Source organism: Atractosteus spatula, chromosome 4 (assembly GCF_055471065.1).
Source record: "Atractosteus spatula isolate fAtrSpa1 chromosome 4, fAtrSpa1.hap1, whole genome shotgun sequence".
NCBI lineage: Eukaryota > Metazoa > Chordata > Actinopteri > Semionotiformes > Lepisosteidae > Atractosteus > Atractosteus spatula.
In genome coordinates this window covers 2,894,188-2,906,738 of record NC_142709.1, presented here as the reverse complement: position 1 = coordinate 2,906,738, position 12,551 = coordinate 2,894,188, and the positions used below count along the sequence as shown (strand labels likewise).

Here is a 12,551-nt window from a genome sequence, read left to right as displayed (position 1 = left end):
TTGAAACATAGTTTAATTATGAATCAATCACGCTGTAGTACCGTTTTCTACAGCTGTGTTTCCAGTGTTGTAGAGAGACCATTAATACAGCACTGCAGTGCCATGAATACACCATTAATACACCGCAGCAATGTCATTAATAATCCATTAATACGCCACTGCGGTGTCATTAATACACCATTAATACGCCATTAATACACCACTACAGTGTCACTAATACACCATTAATACACCACTGCAGTGTCATTAATACTCCATTAATACACCACTGGAGTGTCATTAATAGTCCATTAATACACCACTGCAGTGTCATTAATACTCCATTAATATAACACTGGAGTGTCATTAATAGTCCATTAATACACCACTGCAGTGTCATTAATACTCCATTAATACACCACTACAGTGTGACTAATACTCCATGTCAGACAGGCTGGTCTCAGTGTTCTTGCTTGCCTCCGGTACGCAGCACCAGTATGAAGTACTCGAAGCCCAGTGCCACTGATGGCACGCGTATCCTGGCGGTGTGTGACGTGGCTCTGGGTCAGTGCAAGGAGCTGGTGAAGAGGGACTTCAGGCTGGTGTCGGCACCCGAGGGCTACCACAGCGTGCACGGAGTCAGGCGGACCCCGCGTGGCCCTTCCGACTTCGAGGTGCTGTGTCCGCCCCTCTTCCACACACTCCCTAACTCCTGCACGTCGGCTCTCGAAACAGACCAAGCCACAGAACCGCGGCCGTTTGTTTTGGCCTTTTTGTAATTCCCTCATGATTTGAACACACTTAGACGTAGTCTACGAGAGATTGTGTAATGAGGAAGCTGCTATGTCTACATTTTGATTTCTGTGCGATAGAAAGTTTGTTTGTTTGTTGGTGTATTTCAGGATGACGAGTATGTGGTGTACGATACGAACCAAGTCCAGCTGAAGTACGTCGTCCAGTTCTCGGCGTGCGATGACCAGGTCAAGGAGTTTGAGCCCTCTGTTGATGTGTCCGCTCAGCAGCTGGAGCAGCCTCTGACCTTCGACACAGGTGAGCTACCTGTGCAGCTGGGAGAAAACAGAACACAGCGGAGCTTTCCTCTCTGGCATCATCTGCAAATCACGAGGCAACTTTCTTCACTAACAGAACTCTTCTGCCTGGCAAACTTGACAACTTTCACACTTGACACGTATGTAGGCTGCAGATAATCTTGAGCAGCACGGTGGCGCAGTGGTTATCATTGTTGCCTCGCAGCGCTGGGGCCCTGGGTTCAATTCCTGGGGTGCTGGTATCTGCATGGGGTACCTCTCCTTTGGGTGCTCTGGTTTCCTCTCACAGTCCAGAGGCACACTGGTAGGTTAACTGGCCCTGGTGCAAGTGTGTGCGTCAGTGTGTGTATCGAGACAGACTGGCATCATGTCCAAGGTGTATCTTGCTGTGTGCCTGTTGCTTGCTGAGTCAGGCCTCAGCTCCCCTGCGAACCTCTATTAGATTAGGCCAGTAGAAAAAATAGATAGAGGAATGGATTCACTTTTAGCACTTTACTCTCTCCATCATAGTTTTGAAGAGAGGATTTCACAGATGGACACCTGTTTTTAAAATTGTAAAATTGGAGTATTAATGGTCTTGTTAGACAGGCTTTAGAAAACACTCAGCTAAGGACATTCATAACTGTCATTGAGGTTTCAGCTGTGTGGGTCTGGGTCTGGGTCGGGCTCTGCTCTAAGACTCCGTGTTCTCCGCACAGTGTCTGAGCCCGAAGCAGACGGCACCGAGGAGTACAGGGACCCGCTGCGGGAGGTGACCGCCGGTCTGCAGGACAGCGCTGGCCGGCCCCTCCTCCTGCAGCGCGTGCACATCAAAGGCAAAGTGATGGACCTTCTAGCGCAGGTAGGGGGGCGCCAACAGCTCAGGAGCCCCAGTTTGACAGCCCAGGTCTCGCGTCACCCACCTGCACGCTGACATGTGGCCGCCTGTCTCTGGCTTGTCTTGCAGGTCGTGGTTTTTCAGACCTACACCAACCACAGCGCTGTTCCCATAGAGGCCAAGTACGTGTTTCCCCTGGATGAGTCGGCAGCGGTTTGTGGGTTTGAGGCCTTCATTAACGGGAAGCACGTGGTGGGAGAGGTAATAATTAATAATAATAATTCCTTACGCTTATATAGTGCTTTTCTGGACACTCCATTGGGTAAATAGTGAAACAGATACCTAAGGGGCATACATGATGAAAATAAAATAAACAATCAATCATTACCTGTGCAAACTGAGCAGGTTTATAGCTATGGGAATGAAATATGATTTAGTGCTATTACACATAAATCTTGCAAGTCATAATCGTGCCATCGCTGGGGTAGAGTCTCCTGAAACTGAATTCCGTGTGGAGTATCGGCCGATGGCACGGAGCATCGCTGTCTCTGGACCTTGCCGTCTTCTGTGTTAAAATCCCCGTGTTTTACACTTCCCCCCCCCCCTCAGGTGAAAGAAAAGGAGCAGGCTCGGAGAGAATACAGAGAGGCCATTGAGAAGGGGCACGGAGCTTACCTCATGGACCAGGAGGCACCTGTAGGCCTTGCATGTTTCTCTGCCTGCTCCTCCTGTCTGTCTGGTCTGTCAGCACGTTGATCTGTGTGTCTCGCCTTCTGTTAACTCTGTCATTCCCTCTTGATGGTTGGGTTTTAAAATGGAGCTGTTTCATTTTGTTTGGGCCGATGCTTGATCTTAAGTCTTGGGTTTTGCTAATATTAGTATAAAACTATCTCAGGATTTCAGCTGCTTTGGCATTGTTTATGTTAGTGCTTGGGGACAGAGAGAACGTCATATCTTAGGTCAGTGAGGGAAACTTCATGGTGCCTTAAGGGCTGAGGGCCTGAGCGTCTTCCAATGTTCCTGGATATTTTAGGATGTGTTCACTATTAGTGTTGGCAACCTCCCTCCGGAGTCCACAGTGCTGATCAAAATCACCTACGTGGTAGAACTCACCGTCAGTCACGGCGACATCACCTTCCGCCTGCCTGGCAGCGTGGCGCCATGGCAACAGAGCCACGCCCTCACCCAAAGGACCCAGGTACGAGCCCGGTTTGGCCGTTCCGGAATGCATCACAAGGCCCGCAACATATATAAAATAATAAAAGTTCCGTTTGACAAGCAAATGAAGTTGTTTTTAAAATTTCTGTCGTATGATGACCGACAAGCTCAGCTGTGTAGCCTATATTAGTGTCAAAAAGATATCCACTTGAAAGCAGCTTGGATAGATTAAGCATATTTGCTATCTTTCTGTATGACAGTAAAGTTTATTTTGCAAGATAAATAGCTATCGACACGTTCTCTGTTTTGCATCTAGTCACCTTTCCTGTTTCCCAAGAAAGAAGTATATTTGTTAAATCACTTGTACTGATAGAGGTGTTGAGCAGATGGACACTTCAGGAAATTTAGAGTAGTCGCTTGTTAACGATGTGTGACATCGCACCATGCCTGTGATCTTTTGCACACCCTTCACAAATAATGAGATAATGAATGACCACTCTTTCCCTGCTCCCCAGGACACAGTGGGCAAGATTGCTGTGAATGAGGTAGAGAGCGAGAGGTGAGTTATGAGCTATTGAAAGGGATTGTTTTTTTGTACTGTACAGTACCTTGCAGAAGATTGCAGCCCCTTCCTATGGTCTCCCATTTTGTGAAATTACAAAACGATGAGTACACCTTTTTAAAACGGAATATTTTACTCAGAACTTGAACGTTCAAACTGATGGCCTCTAAAGTGAATAAAATTGCATTAAATGTCAGAAAAAAAGTAAAGAAAAATATGCAATATGTTTATTCCATAAATATTCATGTCCATGACCTACATATTTGGTGGAAGCATCTTTGGCATCAGTCAAAGTCTTTTTGGGTAAGTCTCTACTGACTTTGTGCACTGGCTTGGTAAAATCTTTGCTCATTCTTTCTGGCAGACATGCTCAAGCTTTCTCATGTTGCCTGGGGATTGCTGATGGGTCTTTCCACAAACCGTAAACAGGATTCAAGTCAGTATATTGACTTTGTCACTCAAGAACATTCACTTTCTCGTTCTTAAACTGGTCCAGTGTAACTTTGGCCTTGTGCTTTGGATCACTGTCCTGTCGAAAGGTGAATTTTTGCCTCAGTTTTAGGACTGCAGAAGATTATTCTCTGAGGTTTGTCGGGTCTTTGCTCCGTCTATATGTTCCCATCAGCGTTGACAGGCTTCCCAGCCTCTGCTGGCGAGAAACAGAACTAGGTAACTTTTAGTATCGCAATCTGCCACACGGTGGCGTCCCTCACCAGTTCCCTCCTTGCCTGGCTGCTTCAGTGGGGATCGATGGCCAGATCTACTGACTTCACCATACTCAGCTAATTGTGTGACATGTAAAGGTTTTTTTATGCACCCAAATTGATTTGGTATTCTACAGCAAAGCATTTGAATTCATGACTTTTTCAATTTTCTTTCATATTAATGATCTATTTATTATTCTTTTTGTTTTTTGCTTTGAGTGTGTGGTGTAGTTTGTGATTTAATGGAAGAAAATGTGAAATCCGTTAAGGGATCTGAATACTTTCGTCAGTTTACTGTAAATTACATCCTGAATGCCATATCACCCTGGACAATGGTAATGTTTTTATTTTGGGCATGCCTGTGCTCTTTGTTGCTGTTTGTCGCTACATTACCTGCTGAATCGGACAAACTAAATCTTTTTTCAAAAGGCCTCATTTTAAAATCCATCTGAAAACTACAGGGCTGTTTGTAATCTGCAGGTGTTTTGCCCTGGACATGTCAGTTGAAATGCCCTACGAGATCACAGACATCCGCTCTGTAACACACCAGATCAAAATCAAGGTATTGGTTCATGTGTTCTGTAGTGTTCTTGTGAGTGTGAAAGCTCCCAGCACACTTCTATGGCTTGTGGTGGACAGTACAGTATACAGTTACAGTAAAGGACTTACAGTACATACTGTACATGAGGAGCTGAACAAGCATACTGTCTTTATCCACTGATAAAATAGGGTTTGTGGAATGCTTCTTTGTCCAGAAATGCCTTTTGCATTTTCAGCGAGTGGAACAAATGTGCCTGTGTTACGCATGTTTTTTTTTAGTTTCTTTATTGTGTTTTTAAGCTTTGAATTTTTTAATCTGGCTCCATACCGCATCCCTGCTCATTGGGTCTGTTTGGTGCATTTCAGAAAACGCAGTGCAAGGCTGTGATCAGCACAGAGGGAGGCAGCTCTCTGGGGGCCGATGGCTTCCTTCTGTCCATCACCTTGGCTGAGATGCACCTGCCCCGAATGTGGGTGGAGAATCACCCGGAGAAAGACAGCCAGGTGAGCTGGCAATGCCACAGGTGCCACAGGTATCCTTGTTTGCTCCCCACGTGCTGTGAAGTCTGGCTCCGCGGTTTTCATTTTGCATCGTCATTCTTCCTCCTGCTCCTGTTGCAGTGCCTGGCTCTTGTTCCACTGTACCACTTCTAGCTCATTTATTAAGAGCCTTCGAGTCTCGTTCCTGCCACCTCCACTGAACCTCACCTGTCTGGACAGCACCTCTGTGTGGAGTTGCTGTTCCAGGAAGATCACGAAGGTGCCTACCTTCGTGCTACTCCGGAACTACTCCACACGCTGTCTGTGCATAATGGCGTCTGTCTGGTTGATGTTGTTCCCTAGGCGTGCATGCTGGTGTTTTATCCCGAGTTCGAATCCAGCGGTGAGGTGGGCGCCGGCGAGGTTGTTATTGTCCTGGACTCCTCCAATTCCATGAGGGGTTCGGCACTACAGGACGCCAGGAAAATTGCTCTGCTGGTGCTGAAAGCCCTGAGCTGCAAAGTTAACGTGCTCTTCTTTGGGACAGGTGGGTCAGCCAGCTGTGAGGAAAAAAAAGGCTGGGACACTCCTTGATATTAAAATTCTTGTGGCCCTACTCGAAAACAAAATTAGCTTCGTCGTTCATAAGCGAACGGATTTTATACCTTTTTAGTGGGAAGCGCCTAACCAACATTAGACTTGATGTTGCTTCAGAGCCCACTAATAGAAAAGTAAAATGAAGTACAAACAGTTATCACACATAATGTGATTAAGGAGATAATTGACATGATGTTAACAACCCAGGTACAGATCTCCCTTTCAAATTCAAAGAGCTTTATTGGCTTGATTGAGCGAGTGTTGCCAAAGCAATAATAAGTAGAACAAAAACATCCATCCATCCATTTTTTAACTATAGGGATACAACCTATCCTGGCAAGCAATGCATGCCAGGCAGGATTAAACCCTGGGCGTGATGCCAGTTCATTGCAGAGCACACACAGACACAAACACACTCACACCAGGGCCATTATAAAAAAAACATTTATAATGAAAACATAAGAAAAATATATTTAAATTGCCAGTGTCTGTAAAAGTTTTTTTTTTCCTGATTGCTACTGCTTTGGCAACCCAGTGATTCATTGGTCCTGCCAGAAAAGCTCTTAGAATTTGATGACTGTGCTCATTTCTCTTGTGTGTTACAGACTATAAGGAACTGTTCCTCTGCTCCCAGGACTGTAAATCTTCCTTTGAAGCTGCCAAGAAGTTTATAATGGTAAGTACTGAATGATACGATCGGCTTTTAATCCCAATGTAAGAAAAAATCTGAAGAAACAAAAATATTTTATATTTGAACTATACCTGTACACGCAATACAAAGTCATTCTAAAATGTTGTAGAATTCCGTTGATGCTGGATTCCGCAACTTTAAATTGTTCTATGGCAAGAAGAAAAATTGATGGAAATGGAGCACTGATTTTATTTATGAATCTATTCTTTGATATTCATCCTAAATGTCCACTGATGTTATTTATCTACAGTAAATAGTTAATCCTGTTTTTTGGTGAATTTGTCATTTTGTGTCACACGACATCGTAAGTGTTACGTGTCTGGTGTTTCCCTTTGTATCCCATTCCTGTAAAACCCGGGCAGCTTTTCTAACAGGTAAGTGAGGACTGCCAAGTGTTTAGATGAGCAGGAACCACAGAACAGTGTTTTAATGGAAAAAAAGGTTCCAGACTTCAGAGTACCAATCAACTCAAACAGGGATTTAGATATATTTCATGACCTTTTCTTGTGACCTTTGAAAGTCATTGTCTCTCTATGATAATTTCTGTGCACAGCAGCTGGTTTTGGGTGTGAACACTGACATAAAGAGTGTCTCTTATATCATGCTCTGTCCTGATTGAGATGTAACCTGGGCGTAGTTCCGTTGTTTAGTATCTTATTTCGCTTTCTCTGAAATGAATTGCTGCTTGTCTTCCTGTTCGCACAGACCGCTCCACCAGCGGGGGGCGGCACTGAGCTCTGGAGGCCTCTGCGCACTTTCAGCCTCCTGGCCCCCTCCCGAGGCGTCAGGAACCTCCTCCTGATTTCCGACGGACACGTGCAGAACGAGGGGCTCACCCTGCAGCTGGCCAGGGAGAACGTCCCGCACACCAGAGTCTTCACGTGTGGCGTCGGGTAAGGACAGGGTGCTGGGATCAGAGCCCCGGGCTATCCTCCTGGATATCAGTGGCTCGTCACGAGGGTCCTGCCGGAAGGACGGCGTCATCACCTGTGCTTGTGTGGTGTTCGGGGTCAGGGGGCAGGAAACGAGTTTGTTCACCTCGCTGTGGCCTGATGTGGGCAGGCCTCAGGCAGGACCAGCGGGCAAGTGTGCCACTTTCGGCTTCAGTCTCGTCCTTCTCTTTGACTGACCTCGTAGAGAGAGAGATGTATGTATTATTTTGAGATATGTGCATGTGCATTGGGATCCATGCTTGCGCTGGTCTCTCGGGACATGTACGATAGAATAGACGACACTTCCACACTATGTACACAATGTTTCACACAGTGCAGCAGATGAGCAGGAGCAGGAGTCTCTGGGCAAGAGACAGATAAGCCCCAGGGGACTGTGGGCAGTGCATATATTCCCTTACCCCCCCTGTGTGAAGAAGTGCCTCCCTTTTCTCACTTCCGCGCAGTTGCCATCCTGCTTCGTGCTCTGCTTGCTCTAGTGCAGCGATTCGTCTTGAGCAGTGCTGATTTCCAACGCTCTCTGTCCCTTTCTTCAGGTCCGCAGCCAACAGGCACATGCTGAGAACCCTGGCTCAGGCCGGAGGCGGAGCCCACGAGTTCTTCGACGCAAAGACCAAGCACACCTGGCAGGAGAAGGTGAGGCTGCGTGGAGAGGGACGCGGGGGTCAGCTCAGTCTATTGATAGACTTGCATTTTTTTAGACCTGCGCTTTTCCATTTCGTCTGCCACACTTGAGACGTCGGAAAAAATGCCGGCCTCGTCCGGGCAGGTTCCAGCCCCAGCCTTGTAGGGAGCAAATGAAACCCCCCATTCCCTTGGAGCTCTCAGCACACATGGAGGCAGTACCCAGCCTACAGGTTGGGGCAGCTAAACGGCTACACACCCCAAAATATACTGTACCAGCTTTACAGCACCGAGCAGCTGCCATCATTCCCTTCCCAGGCCTGCTTGCACCCAGAGAGCCAAAGACACGTCGTTTCTGCCGGGTTTCTCTGTAGTCAGCCCCCATGAGCACGTGTGATTGTTCCAGTCAGGCAGCACTGTTCTGTAGCAGCAGTGGGGGGGGGGGGGCCGTTAGGGCTGTGGACGCAGAACGTCTGCACTGCCCTTGAGCGAGGTACTTCTAGGACACGCCACGGGAAAACACAGCTCCCGTGCTAATGTAGATGATGAAAGCGTCTGCCAAATGAATAAAAGGGAGATTTTAATTAATTAAACTTGGATTAAATTAGAACCCTAATGTCCCAGCATAGTGATGGGGACACTATACTGTAAAATAAAGGTGCCGTCCTTTCATTCAGATGAGACGTAAAACCGAGGTTCCGACTCTCCTTGGTTATTAAAAATCCCAGGGTGTTTCTCAAAAAGAGTATATTACCCCGGTGTCCAGGCCAAATTTCCCCCTGGCCTTTACCAGTCATGGCCTCCTAATAATCCCCATCTATGAATTGGCTTCATTACTCTGCTCTCCTCTCCACTGAGAGCTGGTGTGTGGGGAGTATACTGGTGCACTCTGGCTGCTGTTGCATCATCCAGGTGGGGCTGTACACTGGTGGTGGTGGAGGGGATCCCCATTACCTGTAAAGCGCTGTGAGTGGAGTGTCCAGAAAAGCACTGCATACATGTAAGGAACTATTTATTAATTTACATAACAAGAGCAGTCTACTTAGCTGTCTCTCTGGCGCCCTCAAATGGCTGCTCTATGGCCATCACATCCTGGAAAGGGCTGTAACTGTAAGGGAATGGTGGCGGCATGCTGGGCAGGGTGCTCCTCTGCGGCGCACGTGTGGAGAGACTCGCTGTGCTGTAACCTTGCCAGGTGACGGCCCAGGTGAAGCGCATGGCCTCTCCCGGCTGCAGCTCGGTGTCGGTGAAGTGGCAGCAGTTCCGCTCCAGAGCGCCCCCTCCTGTCCAGGCCCCCGCGCAGCTGCTCTCTCTCTTCAGCGACTGCCGCCTCCTCGTCTACGGGTTCGTGCCGCACTGCACAAGGGTAAGCAGGGCTCCTGCTCGGCGGCCGGGCGGCGCCTTCGCTCCCCGCGCTCGTACTTCAGGGCGCTCTCCGGTCAGCGGTGGACTCCCCGCCTCTCAGCAGTTTTCTGGATCGGCTCAGCAGATGGGAAGCGAACGTGCTCGTGGACTAAATCTGGTGGGCGTGCAGACACGTCGATAAGAAATCGAAGAAGGCTGCCCAGTGGAGAAAGCGTCCAGCAGTATTAGTGTAGCAGCATGCAGCAGTCTGGGAGTGGAGAGTCAGAGATTTTTTTTTTTTAACCTGAGAGTGCAGCAGCTGAAGTTTGCTTTATGCCCCGTATGTCCTGAAGGAAGTGTGCAAAGCAAGACTTGCCCACTCTTGGCTTTGAGGGTCCGATTGCAGGAGGTTTTCCTGGTACTTTCCGGACGGCATCTGATGTAAGACTTAAGAGATGTAAATAATTAATTTGATTACGGTCTTAAGATGTGGGTTAGAATTGAATGGGAGGTGCCACTCTATGACTGAAGCTGCACAGGTTGGACATAATTTTCTTCATACAGATACTATGTGGGAAAGGTTACAGTGTACTGAAGTGCTAGAGGAAAAGCTGGCCTGGTCCTGATCTTGTATTTATTCCAACCATCCAAAAGGGAATGATATCATTTGAGACTGTTGTTAGTGTTATTAAATCACATCGGCCATTCAGACCAAGGACGCTTGCAGTGGAACAACAATGACTGCCCTCGGATAACTCATTAATATTGTTTAGGACTGAGAGGACTATAATTGCTCTAAGACATCCCTCTAGACCATGTACGTGTTTCCCCTGGCTGGAGAATGAGTGATTGTTCTGTTTGCCTTCAAGGCCACTCTGATGGGCAGGGTGAGCGATCAGGAGATAGAGACCACGGTCGCCACCACAGAGCTCCAGAAGACCAAAGGCACGGTAAGACGAGAAGCGCAGACGTGGCGTGTGAACATCTTGACATCGCCGGCCCGGGTTTCTCTGGTTCCAGCCCTTGTGACGCGTGGCTTCTGTGTTGTCGCTCTCCAGCTGCTGCACACGCTCGCGGCGAGAGCGGTCATCAGAGATTACGAAGAGGGGAGCCTCCACGTGGATGAATCGGCGCACGAGGCGAGTCCCGGCGGAACCCGAGCCGCAGCTGCTGGGCGGTGTGCTGCTGTCCGCTGGGCTGATGTTCAGCCAACAGCGGACAGCAGTGCTGCTCTCCTCGGGAGTCTGCAGCGCCAGGAGCCATGAGCACTGAGCAATTAACTCACGCAGAAATAGGTGGAAACACACGGGGAATCATGAGGTGGACACATTCTGGGTGGGATTCTGGGTGGGACCTAATGGCATCATGAACAGGTCGTAGTCTGAGCCCCTCACATCCCAGAAACGAGGCACGACCGGGCCAGGTCAGTCCTGGCGTGCGAGACCTCTCCCAAAAGCCAGCTGCTGCTGAAGGCGGTGTCGGCCGAGCAAGAGGGGACACTCTTCCCTCTGGTCCAGAAGTCCCTCACCAGTGCCTCAGCGTGATGACACCCGGAGATGGCATTGTAGAAGGCGCCACTCTCCAGATGAAGCCTAGTCCCTGACTTGACAGCTCAAAAAATATCCCGTGGCACGATTCTTGAGTGTAGGGGTGTTAACCACAGTGTCTGGGCTGAATTCTGCTTCGGATTTGCAAACAACTTCGCCTCCCTACGTTTCCCCCTTAGTGACATCGTTCAAGCACATTCTGCACCTGATCGGCGCTGTCGGGGGACTGCTGGTGTATAATGGGTGCATTCTGCGCTTCAGTGATGGACAAAGTGGGCGTAGTGGGTCTCCAGGGATGAAATATAGTATATAAATATCATCAGTTTTTAATTGCTGGTATAACATTGTTTTCTATGATGAAGGTTAAGAGGTGGCCAGTTTCAAACTGATATACCGTAAACGAGAACGTTTTTGGGGGTGGGGGTATTAGCATAATATCCGCTTTTTACGTTTCCAAGTTATTCCGCTCGGTGGTAAATGAGTTTTGTCATCCCGCTGGTTTTTTTTCTTCCAGGCGAGGAAAGCAGAGTTAAAATCGTACATCATTGGCCTGAGCAAAGAGTACTCGGTCGTGACGCAGTTCACCAGCTTCGTCGCCATTGAAGAAAGGGTGGGTACCCAGTGGACCGCAGGGCCTCTGAACTCCAGGGTGACAACTGGCTTATTCTCTCCCTTCTGCAGTCACAGAAGGAGGCGCTGCAGAGTCGATACAGAAGCCAGGAGCGTACTACAGTGCTGAAACATCTCCCTTACAGCTCCTCCAGCTGATTTGTTTAATCTGTATCTCTGGTTTTGTTTGCTCACATGTTCACATGTTCTAACGCCCGTCGAGACACAGGGCCCAGGACAAAGGGCCGCGGCTTTCTCATGTGCAGCGCTGGGGAAAGACAGTTTAAAAAAAAATCCATTACAATTACAAGATGCATGTATAAGGCGTGAGATTAATAAGACGTTTGGGGAAACTCATTTTAAAAAGTTTCAGTGATTTATGTAGTATGTGTGTAGTGTACTGTAGTACAATACCTGTTGACAGTTAATGCCCTCAGACTTCTTGTTAGTTTGAAAAGCAATCCCTTACACGAGTCACATTTGACAGTAATGGATTACTTCTTACAAGGAACTTTCCTCAACATGCGTTCGTATGCCTACAGTATGTGTTCCATAATTCTGGGCTGGTGGACACGTACACCTCCAGCGGGTTCTGATATTGGTTTGTCTTGTATTTCAGGATGAAGGAAAGCAAGAATTTGGTTCTACAGACATAGAGGAGCTGATTGCAATGGAAGATGTGGACTGTCTGCCTTACTTGGAGTGGGAGAGTCAAAACCAGGGTTCTAACCAGGTAACCGTTAGTTAACGACCTTATAATTCATGTCATACAAATACAGCGAGTGCAGACATTGAAAAGCACTTTTTGTCTTTTAGCAACAGGGTTTTTAGAGACGTCTGTGAGGCTGTCTACAGGAGTATTGTATATATATATATTCCTTAAACTTACATAGCTCTTTT

At 47.8% G+C, this 12,551-nt stretch overlaps 1 protein-coding gene across 1 annotated transcript in view; it reads left to right on the top strand.

Annotated features, from left to right (window-relative positions):
• The window catches only part of LOC148835629 (protein mono-ADP-ribosyltransferase PARP4-like), a 29,196-nt gene that overhangs the window by 8,900 nt on the left and 7,745 nt on the right, over positions 1–12,551 (top strand). The window contains exons 14-31 of the mRNA XM_088914298.1: positions 470–653; positions 882–1,029; positions 1,727–1,869; positions 1,975–2,106; positions 2,455–2,541; positions 2,879–3,043; positions 3,519–3,562; positions 4,750–4,831; positions 5,176–5,313; positions 5,653–5,836; positions 6,492–6,562; positions 7,283–7,470; positions 8,064–8,163; positions 9,347–9,517; positions 10,365–10,445; positions 10,554–10,634; positions 11,557–11,652; positions 12,271–12,384. Of these exons, the coding sequence (XP_088770424.1) occupies positions 470–653; positions 882–1,029; positions 1,727–1,869; positions 1,975–2,106; positions 2,455–2,541; positions 2,879–3,043; positions 3,519–3,562; positions 4,750–4,831; positions 5,176–5,313; positions 5,653–5,836; positions 6,492–6,562; positions 7,283–7,470; positions 8,064–8,163; positions 9,347–9,517; positions 10,365–10,445; positions 10,554–10,634; positions 11,557–11,652; positions 12,271–12,384 (2,209 nt within the window). The remainder of the gene's footprint in view (positions 1–469; positions 654–881; positions 1,030–1,726; positions 1,870–1,974; positions 2,107–2,454; positions 2,542–2,878; positions 3,044–3,518; positions 3,563–4,749; positions 4,832–5,175; positions 5,314–5,652; positions 5,837–6,491; positions 6,563–7,282; positions 7,471–8,063; positions 8,164–9,346; positions 9,518–10,364; positions 10,446–10,553; positions 10,635–11,556; positions 11,653–12,270; positions 12,385–12,551) is intronic.